The sequence below is a fragment of the Podarcis melisellensis genome, assembly GCF_964234715.1.
Source record: "Podarcis melisellensis genome assembly, chromosome: 12".
Lineage (NCBI taxonomy): Eukaryota > Metazoa > Chordata > Lepidosauria > Squamata > Lacertidae > Podarcis > Podarcis melisellensis.
The window spans coordinates 45,111,185-45,128,853 of record NC_138544.1 but is presented as its reverse complement, the minus strand read 5'-3'; the positions used below and the strand labels follow the sequence as shown (position 1 = coordinate 45,128,853).

General features: G+C 42.6%; 1 protein-coding gene across 3 annotated transcripts in view; it reads left to right on the top strand.

The window, feature by feature from the left end:
* Positions 1-17,669, top strand: part of PFKP (phosphofructokinase, platelet) — a 60,326-nt gene that overhangs the window by 11,580 nt on the left and 31,077 nt on the right. For all 3 annotated transcript variants that reach the window (XM_081931605.1, XM_081931604.1, XM_081931606.1), the window contains exons 3-5: positions 6,294-6,367; positions 13,144-13,221; positions 15,726-15,915. In XM_081931605.1, coding sequence (XP_081787731.1) covers positions 6,294-6,367; positions 13,144-13,221; positions 15,726-15,915 — 342 coding nt within the window. The remainder of the gene's footprint in view (positions 1-6,293; positions 6,368-13,143; positions 13,222-15,725; positions 15,916-17,669) is intronic.

The following is a 17,669-nucleotide window of genomic DNA, read 5'->3' as shown; positions in this document are numbered from 1 at the left end:
CAAGAGGAAAGCATCAGCATTCTCTGGGAAACATCAAGGCTTTCAGAAATACAAAGTATATTTTTCAGGAACTCAAACCCCCTCCTCCAAAGCAGGCCACTGACAACAGAGCATGTGTAGCAGGCACGGAATTTTGAAAAATAAAATAAAATTGGAAAGGGGAGATGTAGTTAACTTTGAACAGGGACCCTGAGGATCATCTAGCAATGCAGGAATACGCAGCTGTCCCATACAGTGGTACCTCGGGTTACATATGCTTCAGGTTACAGACACTTCAGGTTACAGACTCCACTAACCCAGAAATAGTGCTTCAGGTTAAGAACTTTGCTTCAGGATGAGAATAGAAATTGTGCTCCAGCGGCGCGGCAGCAGCAGGAGGCCCCATTAGCTAAAGTGGTGCTTCGGGTTAAGAACAGTTTCAGGTTAAGAACGGACCTCCAGAACGAATGAAGTACTTAACCCGAGGTACCACTGTATAGGGAATGATCCTGCAACCTTGGCATTATCAGCACCATGCTCTAACCGGCTGAGCTATGCTGATGACAAACTATAGGACCATTACCTTTGTTTTCTGGTTATGAACTTCTGGAGGCCTGTGGTTAGCTCTTGATGGACCTTGGGTCTGACCCAACACATAGCACATTTAAATGATCCTGCATTTAGTATCTCTTGAGTTCCAGCCGGGTGATCCAACACAACGGTGCTTTATTTCTAAGCAGGAAGGTGTTAGGGCTTAAGCCATATCCCATGGCCTAGAAATCTTGTCCCTAGATTCATACGCATAGGAGTCAGCTGCAGTCACTCAGAAATGACACCCTGGTTTTCTGCTGCAGGTCCTCCATGGCTGAGCAGCGGAATAGAGAATAGGGCCTGGTAACTAAACTATAGCTTGGAAATAATAGGGGAGGGGAAATCAAGTTGCAAGGAAACAACTCAAAGATCTGTCCAGACACCTTCATTTTAGTTGAAAATGACATGTTACCTAACGAGCAATCAGCAGCCGAGCTTCATTAATATAGAAAGCATGCAAGGGGGGTGGGAAACCCCATTAACCTACATATTCCGTTTTACTTTTCTAATTTGGGAGAAAGCTTATTATAGAAAAGGATTACCAGACAAATTCATTAAAGTGAGGACACTACTTACTAAGAAAGGCAGATTTTGGGTTCCCTTTGGGAAATATAAATTATGCAGCTTTAATCATGGTTTATGAGATTATCATGGCTGTAGGATATCTGATACTATTTTTATTGAAATACAGCATGGCTTTGGTTAAAGCACCTTATTAGTTCTGTTCAAAATGAAACAATAAGTGTTGTGTCATTTTATTGGAGACCTGCAGGTACTGTCCGAGAAGTCCAGCATCACATCAGCAGGCATGGCTGGGCTTTTCCTTCTCTCCTCCTTTTGCAGCCTTCACATTCTCAGTCTTCTCTGGAAAATTCCTCAACCTGCTGGATCAGATTTTGGGGGGTGGGGTAGGAACTGTGGCATTGGGGCAGAGGAAAGGAAGGGAAAGCCCCATACATGCTAGTGGAAGTCTGTTGTACAAGTGGGATCCTGCAAGTGGATATAATCCAGTACTATGGTGCATCATGCTGTTGCATTATGCAATATGGGTGATCCTTTCTTTTGACTTTGGTGTGGGCTGATTATTGATAGATAATGAGCATCAATGAGCTGTTGATTATTTTGAGCTGCTGAAATTTGAATCGTCAGCATCAATCAGGATAGAGGCTGAAACCGTTTTGTCTGACATGGTTTGCACCAGAAGGGCTAGACATCAGCCGGTTTAAAATTTGATTTGGAGAGAATTGATCTGTATTCTTGTGAATAGGGTGATACCGCTGAATTCAGTGCTGTATTTTCTCCTACACCCACACAGTGAGCACTCAGAATAAAGGCTGCACTTGACTTCCCTGGGGTTGGAGGCAACATGAAACTGCATAATCCAAGCTGTCTGGATAACAATCAGATCAGATTCAAATTACTACAATTGAGGGTTCAGGAAGAGGACTAGGGAAGAATGCATTCACACTAGGCCAAAGACAACAAAGAACCCTGTGGTGTCTTCAAGACTATCAAATTTGTTGTTATTGCATGGGCTTTTGTGGACTGGGGCCCAGTTAGCTGCTGTGGCAAAATTATCCTAAGACTTAATAATGTCATCTACAACATCAGGGATTCTTTTACTTGTCCATTTTCCAGGGTGATTTGTGCTATGCTATCATCTGCCCGAGGGATGTGGGTGGCGCTGTGGGTAAAACCTCAGCGCCTAGGACTTGCCGATCACATGGTCGGCGGTTCGAATCCCCACAGTGGTGTGCGCTCCCGTCGTTCGGTCCCAGCGCCTGCCAACCTAGCAGTTCGAAAGCACCTCCGGGTGCAAGTAGATAAATAGGGACCGCTTACCAGCACGAAGGTAAACGGCGTTCCATGTGCTGCACTGGCTCACCAGATGCAACTTGTCACGCTTGCCACGTGACCTGGAAGTGTCTGCAGACAGCGCTGGCTCCCGGCCTCTAGAGTGAGATGAGCGCACAACCCTAGAGTCTGGCAAGACTGGCCCGTACTTGAAAAACCGCCATTGTATTCAACTATTAAAACTTCTAATGACACTTAATATACGAAAACACCACCCTATTATCAAAATTATTAACTCCTTTATTAGGGGTACCTTTACCTTTACCTTTATCATCTGCCCACAAGGGATGCGGGTGGCGCTGTGGGTTAAACTACAGAGCCTAGGACTTGCCGATCAGAAGGTCGGCGGTTCAAATCCCTGCAACGGGGTGAGCTCCCGTTGCTCGGTCCCTGCTCCTGCCAACCTAGCAGTTCGAAAGCATGTCAAAGTGCAAGTAGATAAATAGGTACCACTCCAGCGGGAAGGTAAACGGCGTTTCCATGCCCTGCTCTGGTTTGCTAGAAGCGGCTTAGTCATGCTGGCCACATGACCCGGAAGCTGTACGCCGGCTCCCTCGGCCAATAAAGCGAGATGAGCGCCGCAACCCCAGAGTCGGTCACGACATTCTCTTGTGGCGCCTATAACCTAGGATTAAGGTGCCATTTAGCTCCTGCTTTCACATCTCAGTTTCTAACACTGGGCCAGATAGGTCAGTCTCTATGCAAAACAATGAATGGACATCGATTTCATAAATGACAGTATCTATAACCCAGTGGCAGAATGTTTCAGTGTCTCAAGACACTTTCTAACTGATCTTAATTCAGGCGGCTATTCTGCAATGAAGGAATTCACATGGAAGAATACAGCATGAAACAGCTGAAACACAATTTATCAATAAGTTCAGTGCCATCACTTGTGGGTTAAATACAGACATAGGATTTTTAACACACTACATGTGTTAATATTACCAATGCCTGGACATCTGTGCTATCTATAACTGTAGCTTGTGATTAGCTCCATGCCCAACTGCAGGTTGATTGCATTATCACCAATCTGCTTCTGTAAAAGGTTAAAGGTGTGTTTATTTAACCTACACTTAAATTCTAGTTAACACTGACTTCAATCCATCACATTGCAAGGTGAAAGCGAAAGGTGAAATGCATGAAGCGAAATCTTAGGTATACAAAGCAGAATATTGACAAAGTAGACTTAGGTAAGTTCATGAAAGCTTATGTTAGGGGTAGTGAGGATTTTGCCTTTCAGGTGTTGTTGCAGTGCAGCAGTGCCTTGTGAACACCACATTGGCTAACCCTGGCATATGCCATAAAATTTAGCTAGTTCTTAAGGTACCCCAATATTATTTTGTGGGTTTCTTGGGAGGGGTGACTACAAGGGTTCCCCTCTGGAAATTTTTACTAGGTCGTGATTTTCAGATCCAGATGTCAATAGTGGCTTGGGAGATGACCCTCCTAAGCTCCGATGACTATCAAGATCCAGAAACTCCCAAGGCGTTTGCAACTCTGGAATAAGTAACCTAGGTTCTGACTGTAGTCTTTGGCAGAGTGAGTATTTTCTGGCAAATTTCTCTGGAATTTTGATGAGGCTGGCTGTTGAAGCAGAACAATAGTCAGACAATTTCCCCTCTCTTCATTTAGCACTGAGAGTGCAAGGGGGCCGTTAACAAATACAAACACAAAGCTATCTTATAATGAGTCAGGTATTTCCAACTAGAGATGCCTGGAGCTTCCTTCATGTGAGACACGAACTTTACAACTGAACTGTAATCCCACCAAAGGAGGCATATCCTGGCTGCTCCCCAATATCTCTGTTTCAGGCCACATGTGGTTACTCCTCTCCGGTCAACTCACTGATTCTCAGTGGATTTTAGAATGATTGAATGTGTACAAGCTGTGTACTTGTGCTGAAGGCACAGAACCATTTGCTCCCCAGATTATGTGAGAGAATTGTTGCAAGAATAGTCTTGCCATGGCACATGCTGAAGTCTAGATCTGCTCACACATGTCCAGTTGATCATGGCATTTAAATAGTCATAATTTTAGGGTTCTCTACATGTACCAAATGACTCAGGGAAGGGAGGCAACTGACTCATATACTTCTGTCTGCGTTAGTTTTTAGTGTGACTCTACCCCACATTCTCTGTAAACCTGTGTGATGGGCACTGTGTGCTGCTGAACATGCTGCCTTGCCAGGGCACAAGGGGCATTTGTCCTTCACAAGCTGGTATTGGATTCTTGAAGATCTATTTTCCACTGCTGTGGGCCTGTGCTCCCAAGCCATAAATGATCTTCAGTGCATAAGATACCTTCAGGCAATTAAAACCACAGTTGAATGTTCAGGAAGGTGAATGGATCCAGCTACCTACTTGGCAATAGCATGTTACTGTCATACAGGCAGTCAGGCCATGTTAATGTTCATCATCAGTGATGGGATTAGGTATTTGGGTCATCTTGTTCACTGGTTTGCGCAACTGGTTCCAATGATGCCATTGGTGCATCTTTGGAGCCTTGTGAGTGGGTCATCAAGTTGCTGGAAAAGGATGTTGATCCAGGGAAGCAGACAGGAAAAAGTTTTCATTTGGGGCAGGGGGTTACAATTCTCTTTACAGACCCATTTGTAAAAAAGTTTGGAAGCCACTAGCCTATGTTTGTCTTATGCTTTGTAAAACAAGAAGCTTTTAAAGTATTGAACCCTAGTTTGTGGAACAAGGATATTAGCAACTAATTTATGGTAGCTTGCACAGACTTTTGTTATGAATCAGTGAAACTTGCAAACAAAGAAAGCTTTTATGAACCTAACTGGGTCTGTAACATCCACAAGTTAAGGATGGAGTTTGGAGTGGTGTTCTTGAATACTGCCAGACAGAAATACTTTTTCTTAAGATAACTAAGTGGGGAGGATTTTGGTGTAGATTTTACAGTATGACCATTGCTGCTAGCTCCGTCATCTACATCGTTCCACTTCCCAATTTAGATCCCTTTGTTTTCCATTTACAAATTCCTTTATACGTAACCCTCATACCCAGTAGGGTAATCCTGCACTCTACCACTTAGAGATTACTGTGTGCTATACAGGGCAAATTAAAGCACATCACAGATATTGGAAATTCTTCATTGTGACTTATTGCAATATCATTATACTGCCTTACACTTACCCTTCAATTTGTCCTTAAAGGAAATTGCTGTTCTTGGAAATTTGCTGTCAGGACTACTCAAACCCAAATTCTGCAGAGCTCTGTGGTTCACAGTTGTGCCCTGGGGTTATTCAGCAAACACATGGTGACTTGTCACACCACACGCAGAACATTTTGCAGTTTATTGAAGAAAATGGGGCAATGTTGGAGGAGATCTTGTTATTTTGTTTGTATCTTACCTTACCCTATGGAGCTCAGGGTGATTGATGTACATGAAGAATTCAACTATTGGTTGAAATAGTTCAGGTGAGAGGTAGTAATTGGCTCAGGCTCATTCAATGAGCTTCATGGTTGAGTAGGGAATTGTCTCTCTTGTATCTCTGTCCATGCTGGCACTGTGCAGGCCCGGCGGTGTGATGGCTTCCTGTTGGTTGTGATTGGTCTTTGGGACACCCTGGAATTTTGCATCAACAAATGTTCAACCATTCCTTGATGCCGTGTGAATTTCATGGGGAGACTGCATATTTCTACATGGGCTTCCTGTGCCGGTCATATATATGTCAACAAAGCATATAATTACAATACACAGTGTCCTTTCTAAAGAAACAATCAGAATTAGTTTTGTAACGTGCCTTTTCATGCTAAAAAGTACAGTTTGTTTATCGTTAAAGACACTTCAAGTTACTGTTGGTTTGGTAACAATGTTAACCTTGCCTCTCTTTGCTTTCTCCTTCCCAGGTATGAATGCAGCCGTCCGTGCCGTAGTGCGTATGGGAATTTATGTTGAAGCAAAAGTATACTTTATCTATGAGGTTGGTGTTCACATTTGTTATATGTATGCCCCCACGGTCCATCTTTTGGTCTATGCAGAGAAAGAGAGAGAACACTCCTTTGGAAAGTGTGGAATGACACGGGGAAAAGCAGAGACAAATTGGGAAATGCAGCCATTGTCTCTCAGTACTACATGCTTGTGGGACGCGGGTGGCGCTGTGGGTAAAACCTCAGTGCCTAGGAGTTGCCGATCGCATGGTCGACGGTTCGAATCCCCACGGTGGGGTGAGCTCCCGTCTTCGGTCCCAGCTCCTGTCCACCTAGCAGTTCGAAAGCACCCCTAAGTGCAAGTAGATAAATAGGTACTGCTTTATAGCGGGAAGGTAAATGGTGTTTCCGTGTGCTGCACTGGTGCTGGCTCGCCAGAGCAGCTTCGTCACACTGGCCACATGACCCGGAAGTGTCTCCGGACAGCGTTGGCCCCCAGCCTCTTAAGTGAGATGGGCGCACAACCCTAGATTCGGACACGACTGGCCCGTACGGGCAGGGGTACCTTTACCTTTACTACATGCTTGACTGAAAGTATAGGAAACAAAAAAAGGTAGGAATCAGAAAAATACGGCGACACAGAGAGGGAAAGTAAGGATTTCCCCCCTAATTTTATTCTCCTCCTCTGCTCCACACCTTTGCTTTTTTCCTTGCTCCAACTAAGGAGGTCCATACATGGAAGCAGCCTTCTCTGTGTGTGACACTTGCTCGATCTGAAGCCAGGAGCCTAAACTGGATGTGCATGTTGGTGCTGTCTGTCCATGCCACATAAATTTATTTATTACTCTTTTTCATAATCTTATAAACTGCTTCACTGCCTGAAGCCACCAAAGTGGTTTACAGTGAGATAAAAACAAGCTAAAGTACAAAAATACGAATTCTAAAGGCAATGAAAAAAGGTATGCAATTATTATTCCATTAATGACTGGGTTACAGCTCAGTGGAAGCCTTTTTAAATGGAAAGGTATCTCCTGTAGGTACCTAAATATCATGACACACAGCACCTGTCTAACTTGAACTGGTAACTGAGGGCTGGACCTGCAACACTAAAAGCCCAATTTTGAGTACAAACAAAACACCTCTGGGGCATGTGGTACTCTTTCTCGATCCAGCTCTGTTACTGGACGCTGAGGTAGTCTCAGTGGCCAGAAACACCTTTTAGTAGCTGTTTAATAATATTTGGCCTCCCAGCCCATGTTTCTCACTTGGGATGTAATGACAACCGCCCTGCTCCCCACTGCAGCTCTCAGCCAATCGAGGTTTTCTTCTAGTATGTTCTCACCCTGTGGGACGCACACCACTTTCTTTCTCCTTTGTGGCAAGACTTTGTACATCCTCTGCTATGTCAGGCAACATATATCGAGCCCACAGCAAAAGTAACAACAATGAACAAACCTCACAGGTAAAGAACACCAGTAGCAAGGGGATGGCACTTTCATGACAATCAGAAGTATTGGTGTTGCCCCTCTGAGGTGACCCACAAGTGCTTAATTTAAAGTAATGGCTTAATTTAAAGTAATAAGGGCTTCTCTCCACCAGTGAGAAACTTGGCCACAGGTTTTCTGGCTCAAACATCACTGCTGCCTATGCAGCGGACATTCAGGCAGCCCAACCAACACAAGGCTAGTAGTTTATGAGGCAGCAAGGAGGGCAGATGGCATTATATACCACTCTGATGTGCCATGTAACCTGCTGCCAGCAAGAACAGATTTGCACATGAGTGTGCATCCCTATGAACATGTGCATTTAGGTGTGCATTCAGTCGAAAGCCATGTAATGTGGATTACTGATACCTGTAAACCCCACACTCCTTTCAACTTCAAGGGAAAATCTCTTGTGATGTGGAAGGTAGACTTTGTTTTATTTTGTTAACTAACTTTGGTGATGGTGTCTATAGGAACTTAAGGGTAGAATATACATTGGAAAATTTCCCTCTGCCCAAGTTCATGAAGCTCAATTGCTGGCCCTAAGACTTCATTCTGCATATCCACCCAAGCTGTTTTTATAGTGGGTGGTATCCTTATGGTAGGACATAATATATATTTGAATCTATGCATGCTGAACGTTCATTGGACTTCTTCCAAAGCCATACAAAGAGCCTATTGTCCTTAAGTTTATAAGCTAATAAAGCATTCAGCTCTTGATAAAGTTGCATCTGAATTGATGTGATTGTAGAGATTCAAAGTGCATTAGGAAGAGTATTTTCCTCCGTCTGGCTCTTTGTCTTTGCTGGCCCATGCCTGTCTACTTCCGTAACTTGTGAGTCGAGGAACTGTAAAACATATGAATATGCAGGCAAGTGGAACTCAGTGCACCACAATCCTTTGTAGTATTGCCACAGCAACTAACCAAGTATTTGCGTGTCATGCCAGCACTGGAAGTTCCTGTTTTACTGTTTTACTGAAAAGTATTTTGCCACCTTGCTTGAAAGAAGCTGGGTGCTTTTATGGTTGGAAAGATTTTTCTTTCCCTTATCTCTGCAAAGAGTTATCTCAAATCTGCCCTCTTATAGTGCTGGCTGACTTGGGGGCGGGGGGGTCACATTCTGAACTGAGCACTTGCTCTCCACAGAATCTCTGAGCTGAGGTTCAGGCAAAGGGCCTCTTAAGCCCCACAGGCCCCTCTGATGACCCACATTACATTTAGCATGAGATACATACTAAAAAAAATCTCTCTAGCTGTTCACCCTGGAGGAGAGTGTTAAACAGCCCTTTGCCTGTCTCTTTGCTCAAGTGGCAAAAACCAACTGATACAGGAATATGGAGACTATACAGGTGGGCACATCGAGTCACTAATGGTTTTTCCCTGGCATGATTTCATTGGCGTTCTGGATGCAATCTTCCTTTTCTGTATGCCATGCATTTGGAGTGCTGCCTTTTTTTTTTTTGTTCATGCAGAAAACTTATTCTGTAATGGAAGTTATTTCAGGCCATTAACATTCTTTTAAGCAAATGCTTCAAAAAGACTCTTAAAACATCTTAGTAGTTAAAAGATAATTTCCTAAGTTTATGAAAAGATAAACCTCATGGTAGAGCACCCATTTTGCAGGCAGGAGTTCCCAGGTTCAGTTTCTGACATCTCTAGGTAAAGCTAGTCAGACAACTAGATGCTGCCACTCCATGTAGCCTGTACTGTATAGATGTACCATTAGCTGACTTGGACAAGGCAGCATAATAGCTTCATATCTGTAATGAACCTAACTATGCTCTGGGACTATTTCCTCTTTAGTTCCAAAGGTCAAAGGAAAAACTTGGGAGGTAATAGCTAACTCCTGCTCCCTTCCAATGTTTTGACCTTTGAAGGTGGGAAGGTTGGCAAATGTTTGATACCTTTTTTAAAGTTTAATTTGACTAATAGCACAGCTTACTCCAAAGTAAGTCTCACTGATTTCAGTGGGTCTTACTACCTGCTGCATAGAATTGCAGCCTATTTGTGTTTAGGATAATTGTACCCTGATTAGAGAGCCAAGTCGTGGAGTTTCTGGTCTTACATTGATGTGCTACAGAGTTGTAGTTCCTAGCACCTTTATTCTGCTTCTTTTTTTTATCCCGTTTCCTCCCAGCGAGAGTTTTATTTGTTCAGTGAAGTAATTATGCGTTGAGGTCATGGGGAAAAGTACCGTAGCCCCCATGTCAGCACTGCCACCATTTTGTGTCAGCTGTGCATTCCAAGCTGCGAAGTTGTGCTGACTGTAACTTAGCAAAGGCAGAAATGCAAATTGGCTGTGGGCAAGTTGTCGGGTGGTTTGTCTTCAATATCCCTTTCTGTTTAAACACACAAGTGCCTATCAGAAAACTAACTTTTCTCTAAGTGTCTCCTGGAATGACGGAAGTGTTTGGTGAGTAAACCTTTTGTATTAGTGATGATGAATAGACTGGGATCCCATCTAGGCATAAAATAATCTAGTAAAAACACCTTGAACTATTTATTTTGATACCACTTTTCTGGTGAATCTTACAAATCTTATCAACCCCCCCCCCCGAAAGTATTAAAAGTATATGATAAAACAACTTAAATTTATTTTTATTTTAACCTTCTGGTGGCTACATGCCAGCCAGTAGTGGATGAGGATCCAGAGGAATGGAGTTATAGATGTGATCTTTGTAGGTAAAGGTAAAAAAAGATAGAGGACCCCTGGACAGTTAAGTCCAGTCAAAGGCGACTATGGGGTTGCGGCACTAATCTTGCTTTCAGGCCAGCATTTGTCCACAAACAGCTTTCCGGGTCTTGTGGCCAGCATGACTAAACCGCTTCTGATGCACGGAGGACCGTGACGGAAGCCAGAGTGTACGGAAACGCCATTTACCTTCCCTCCGGAGTGGTACCTATTTATTTACTTGCACTGGTATGCTTTCAAACAGCTAGGTTGGCAGGAGCCGGGACAGAGCAACGGGAGCTCACCCCGTCGTGGGAATCCGAACCAATCCGAACCACTGACCTTCCGATTGGCAAGCCTAAGAGGCTCAGTTGGCAATGCTCCAGCCATATGAAAGCCAGAGGTTTCCACTCACACAGCCACATTCAGGCAAAAGCACTTCTGTAGAGCTCAGAGCAAGATTAGTAAGGGGTATGCCCTTGGAAGAATCTAGAGGGCTACACAGAGTATTGCATTTACCTCCACCCCAGATTCCCTACACTGTGGTAAGGTTTCAGGGTACAAGGTTTATGAGGAGAAATTATAATTATTGCTCATTAATATGGATGAGCACATTATTGAGTGGCTAATAGTCTCTAGGTATAAATCAAGAGAAATGAGATATCTGGGAATTTGTCAGATTATGCCTTTATTACGCATAATATTTTTCAAGTATATGAGAAAGCAACATTAGATAAGAAAAAGTGGGCCACTTTAGCTCAGCATGTGTGTGTGTGTTGTGTTGTGATATATTCAAGAAGAAAAGGATGAGGAATATATTTAGACTGCAGCAGTTAGCTTGTCCTAAATGAGAAGTTTAATACACTGCTTAACCTCACAATGGATCAGGATTTACTATAGAATAGATTTAATTCAAACACATTCAGCACCATCTATTAGCTGGATAGAAGGGTGTTGGGGGAATAGAGGGAGAAGTTTATTTGCAATTCTCTCCCCCCCCCCACCCCACCACCCACAAAAGTCTGGCCATTGGTTTTTCTTTTAGGAAATGTGTGATAATGAGATTCTGGTAACTAGAAAACCACAAATGCCTTCTAGCATTATAAGGCAAAGTAAACCTTCCCAGCTACAGTCTGTGAAATAATCTTTTCTTAAGAAGTGGCGTGCATCTGCTTCTAGAGACTTTGGTGCTGAAATGTAACAAATCGAAAATGTAGCAACTCTAGTGCATATTGTATCAACTTCAACATTAAAATTAAGGTACTTCCCATCCCAAACCTCAAAAATCAAAAGAGTGAGAAAATTGACTCGCTCTTTTTTAGGAATAGGAATCAGAAATTCAGGACTACCCTGGGAGAACTGGAGCATATGATAAGATGCAGTTTTGTTTTTTTGAATGCTTCATTAGCTGAAGAATGAATCATAGCCAACATCTCTTGAATGCATGGGTCTGCCACAAAGAGGTATTTGTTGTAGGTACCAGAATATAATCGGGCAAGTCCGGTGCCATGGCACGTAGGCTGGGAAATTCCAAAGGATATGTTGAAAGGACAGAGATTTCCTCCGCTCCACTTCAGAAACCATCATAAGCACAGCAGCTTCAATGGACATTGTTGTTCTGGTGATTTGCCCTCTGTCTGCAATGGAGAGTAGCCATGGTTGCTGTAACATGCTTGTACTTGTAATTAGTGTCGAATTTTCTGTGTTTGTGTGTGAACGCCTTTGTCTCTATGCTTACTCTGTCTCTGTGGGCACTGCAACATTCTCAGGTTTATCAGGTGCAAAATTGTTTTGATTTACATTACCTCAGCTGGAAGTACGGTCAAATTATGTAGGAAATGGATACACAGTAAACGTTAAGGCTTCCAACAAGCAATCAGCTCTTTTAAAAGAAAAAGCAACAATGTTTTAGAGAAAATTACATAGATAAGAGATTTGTTCTGAAATGTGTATTCAGAGAAAGGGACAGGTAGCACTTAGGAGTTTGGCAGATAATCACAGTGCCCTAACGCCGTATACATAAACCAGCCTTAGTGAATTTTTACACAAAAGGTTTATCTACACTACAGATGTATAGTTCTGAACATGTTTATGCTGTCATAGCTTCTCCCTACATGTGTGTGGTTCTGCCTTTTTCCTTCTCCTGCAGCAATGGGACCTCTTTGAATTTGCCCTGACTCCATATAACTGCCCCTAAGAGTTGGCTCCTGTGGTTGCTGATATTATAAACTGTTTTAGCCTTTCATTTCGAATCTTCTTGCTTGCAATTATTATTATTATTATTATTATTATTATTATTATTATTATTATTATTATTATTTATACCCCGCCCATCTGGCTGGGCGGCTTCCCAAAAAATATTATAATGCTGTAATAAATCAAACATTAAAAGCTTCCCTAAACAGGGCTGCCTTCAGATGTCTTCTAAAAGTCTGGTAGTTGTTGTTCTCTTTGACATCTGGTGGGAGGGTGTTCCACAGGGAGGGCGCCACTACCGAGAAGGCCCTCTGCCTGGTTCCCTGTAACTTGGCAATGGTGACACTTACTTGATCATAAACTTAGCGTAAGTTTTATCATAAAAACCCTTTTATGTTACAACTGTATTTAATCCCCTCTTAAATGAGTGCTCTTTTTTATATGTCAGGTTTCTATAATGTTTCTCTCTTGTCACAGGGTTACCAGGGCATGGTTGATGGAGGTGAAAACATTGTTGAAGTCACATGGGAAAGTGTTTCAAGCATCCTTCAAGTGGTAGGTCCTGAATTAAGAATCATTTTCATGCAAGTGTGTTACTTTTCTAAAAGCCATCCCGAAAGATCTAATGAATAAAATGTTTTCACAATTAAGCAAAATGATTTGCACTAAACAGCTTTGTGTTTCAGTCCCAAGCCTGTTTATTTGAAAGTAAGTCTTAGATAGACTTACTTAGAATTTTTGCTTCTGTCACCATCCAATATTTTCAGTGCACAAATATCTGGGCAGCCTTGTTCTCTCTCTCTCTTTTATGCTCAGGGAAGAGAAATGGAGCAGCATCCAGGCAGAAGGATGCCAGCAGAGCTTGATGTCTCTCCTTGCTTTTTATTTCCCCCTCCTAGTATGAGTCAGTACTGTATAAAAAATGTTCCTATGTTGCCTTCAGGATTTAATAACTGTTTTGTGTTGGCTTGAGCTTGGCTCCTCTTGCAGGAAAATTCCCTGCCTGCCGTGACTTGCATCACGTATAGGTATGGTAGTGCCAAGAAATGTTTTCAGCATAGATGAGCCCTGTACCACAGTAAACTGACACCATTCTGAGAGCAAAATATGGACATAGCTTTAATTCTTTTTTCTGCATCAAAAAAGAGGAATTAATATTGCGTAATCAGCAACTAGCATGTTTTCAGCAAAGGAAATTACATAACACTTTTCTCTTATATTGACACTCTTCTAGTATGCAAAAAATACTTCTGACCGGTGGCAGAACTTCAGTCAAGGATAATAAATGTGATTTAAACCTTGACTGAAGGGATTTATGCTTTTGAACCATATACTATAAAACTAACAGAACAGATTATCTGTTTCATAAGATTCAATTGAAACACTGATTCTTCCTGACTTTTAAATCTTGCACAGCAGCAGTTCTGAAGGTGTGGAGGAACAGAATACCAAATTGAAAAATAGATAAAGAAATAAAGGAAACTGTTGTGCAATGATAGCAGGAAGCCGAAAAAGAACCTGGCTGAAATGCTACTTTGTTCTATAGTCATGAGTAACAGTAATGTGTGTGTTACTTATTAAGGAACTTGTCATTAATGTTGTTTATTCCCCAGTAGCAATCACTTTATTATCACATCTGTTATCTATAATTCAAGTTTATATATAACTGACTACCAGCCATCATTTTTAGTCACCATCTGCACCAGACGACCATAAATGCTGTGCTTTGTGCATAAGCCGAGTAAAGAGGATTAAAGTCCGTTAAATGTAAGATATTGGATCTTCTGGTCAATGTTGTACTTTCACACCTACATCCTGCCCTTTCTCCACGGAGTTCAGTGTAGCACGCATGGGCTTATCCCATTTCATACTCACAACATTGACCCTAGTCTCTCCCTTGTTTCTTGCTCCCTCCCCCAAATATCCAACTGATCTGAAATGAAATGACCTCTGCAGAAAACCAACATACTGTTGCTGCTCTGTGTCAGACAAGCACTGCACATGGTATAGGGAACCTTTCCGTATCAATGCTCTCTGTTTTTATTTTAGCCTGGATCTCAGGCACGAGAGGGAAGCAGCAACTGCTGACCTCCTCTCTCCCCACGCTCTCTACTGCCCTCAACATTTTACCAGCTGAGGCTTCCAGGACTGATCCTTCTTGTCTGGTGCCTAGCTGACTTATGAACAGGTTTGACAGGAAACCCACCCTTAGCTACCCACCCCCTGGTCACCTCCAGGCTTCCTGGCAAGAGAGGAAGTGTCTCTCTTGTTACGGCAATTGAGCCAACTCTCCCTGGCACCTTGCTCTCCCTCTCTGCCATCCTCAGTTCTCAGTTCCCTGCTAATAAAGGCATTGCTATGACAAGTATCAACCAGCCCTAGTGGGTTGTGAAGGTGACCTTTTGTCTCATCATTGGTGCTGTTGTTTGACCACTGATAATGAATTTTGTCCCTAGAATAAAAGGCATAGTTTGGAACCACTGAGCTACAAAATTAGCGCAATAGCTTAAAATCATTTTCAGTCTTATGGAGGACAAGGAAATGTATACATGTTGCATATTTCTTTAACCAAGTAGTGTTTACAGCTGACAACAGACATAGGAAATGTATACAGACTATATCAGGGGGCAGCAAACATTTTCAGCAGGGGTCAGTCCACTGTCCCTCAGACCTTGTGGAGGGCCAGACTATATTTTTTGGGGGGAAATGAACGAATTCCTATGCCCCACACATAATCCAGAGATACATTTTAAATAAAAGGACACATTCTACTCATGTAAAAACACCTGGCAGGCCCCACAAATAACCCAGAGATGGGTTTTAAATAAAAGGATGCATTATACTCGTGTAAAAACTTGCTGATTCCCAGACCATCCGCAGGCCGGATTTAGAAGGTGATTGGGCCGGATCCGGCCCCCGATCCTTAGCTTGCCTACCCATGGACTATATACTCCATCATACTCCTGCCAGCAAAAGCTTCTGCATTAGTGCTTATAGCAATGGAAATAAAATCTGGAAAGCTTGTTTTCTCAACCAGATTCTTCTCTTTTATCTTTAAGGGAGGAACGGTCATTGGCAGTGCCCGCTGCAAAGCTTTTCGGACCCGGGAGGGCCGCTTGAAGGCAGCCTGCAACCTGGTGAAGTGTGGCATCACTAACCTTTGTGTTATTGGTGGGGACGGCAGCTTAACAGGGGCTAATCTTTTCCGTGAGGAGTGGAATGGCCTTTTAGAGGAACTGGCACAAAATGGTAAGTCGTGGTTAAGCTTGTGGGACATTAAGCTCCTCACGTTCTATGTCATTTATTTTAGTATTTTTAAATTGCAAACCTCCTTTGGTACATCAGCAGAAAAGTGCCACATAAGTGCACAGAAAATGTATTTGTTGTGCTGTACAAGTGCTTACTTCGTTAGTTTATTGTAGAAGAGAAGAAGAAGAAGAATTTGGATTTGATATCCCGCCTTTCACTCCCTTTAAGGAGTCTCAATGCGGCTAACACTCTCCTTTCCCTTCCTCCCCGACAACAAACACTCTGTGAGGTGAGTGGTGCTGAGAGACTTCAAAGAAGTGTGACTGGCCCAAGGTTACCCAGCAGCTGCATGTGGAGGAGCGGAGACGCGAAACCGGTTCCTCAGATTACGAGACTACCGCTCTTAACCACTACACCACACTGGCTCTCTTCTATAAGATTTATATCCCTCCCTACATCACCATGATCTCGGAACATTTTGCAATTAAATAAAAATCAAGTAGAATATACTTTAAAGTGCAACCATCTCCCTTCTGTTAAATATATTGGTCAGATTAGACATGCACTGACAAATATCACTTGGACACATGACAGCCCATTCAAAAACCCTTTGTGGAATAGGAGAGTCTTCAGCTGTTGTTAAAATATAACCAAGGTTTGTGCTGGTCAAAGTTTGGAGGGGGAGAGTATCCCATACCTGGGGAGCATTTACACCAGGATTGCAAGTGGATACAGAGGTGACGGTGCTTGGATTGAGGTCCTAGTGTTACACAACAATGCAGTTTGTCACTTATTTCCTTGCTGATTCCAAGAAGGCATCTGAGAGACAAACTGTACCTAGACGGTTCTGTTCTCCCACTTGCCTCTGTCACAGAATTAGGCTCTTAATCCTTGCTTTTGCCCTTAAAAGCCAATACTGATAGCCACTGCTGTGTAGTTTTATCCCTGGCTGAGAGTGCGTAGCACTGTGGTAACATCTTATTTGCCAGTAGAGGAGCTATAATGGCCCTTGATACAATTAACTGGTTTTGTGAAACTCTTAATAACAAATAAAGAGCACATGGCTGCTTTGAAAATGGCCAGCATTTGTAATACATGGATGACAAATGAGAATTTGAGTCACTATTGCAGGTTGGCAAGCTGCTGTATTCTTCAGTGGATGCGCTCTTGTCCAGCAAGCGCTCTGGGGAACAGAAGTGTATTTTGCCTCTCAAGCAGTACTCAGTTTGGTCAAACTCATAAGCACAGTCAGTGACATCTGACAATCATTTTTTCACACCACAAAACCTAAAGGGTTAAAGAGTTTTAAACCTAAAAATTTCAATGCGAGCTCTCTTGTGTGAAAACAATTGATTTTTCTTTGGAGTGAAACTCTGAACAAGCATTCTACCTTTCTAAACATTACTTAGGGGGCAGAAGTGGCTCTGAGGCCACCAGTTGGACCATCTTGTGTTGTATTGAGCACAACTGATTACATTTAAAGGTTAATAGTTGTTGTATTTGTCTATTCATACAAGCACAGTCTTATCAAAACTTCTGTTCCGTGATCCCAATAAAGTGAGGACAATCTCTGGTCTCCCAGCCCATTCCCCATTCTTTCCCAATAATTGAGGACAGAAATAAAACTCCCATTCATTGGTGAAGCTTCATGAAGCATTAATTCACTTAATCCTTTCTTCACGAAGAGCATTTTCTTGCCTCTTACACATGCCAAAACTGTAATAAATGATAAAACTACATTGGTTTAACTTCAC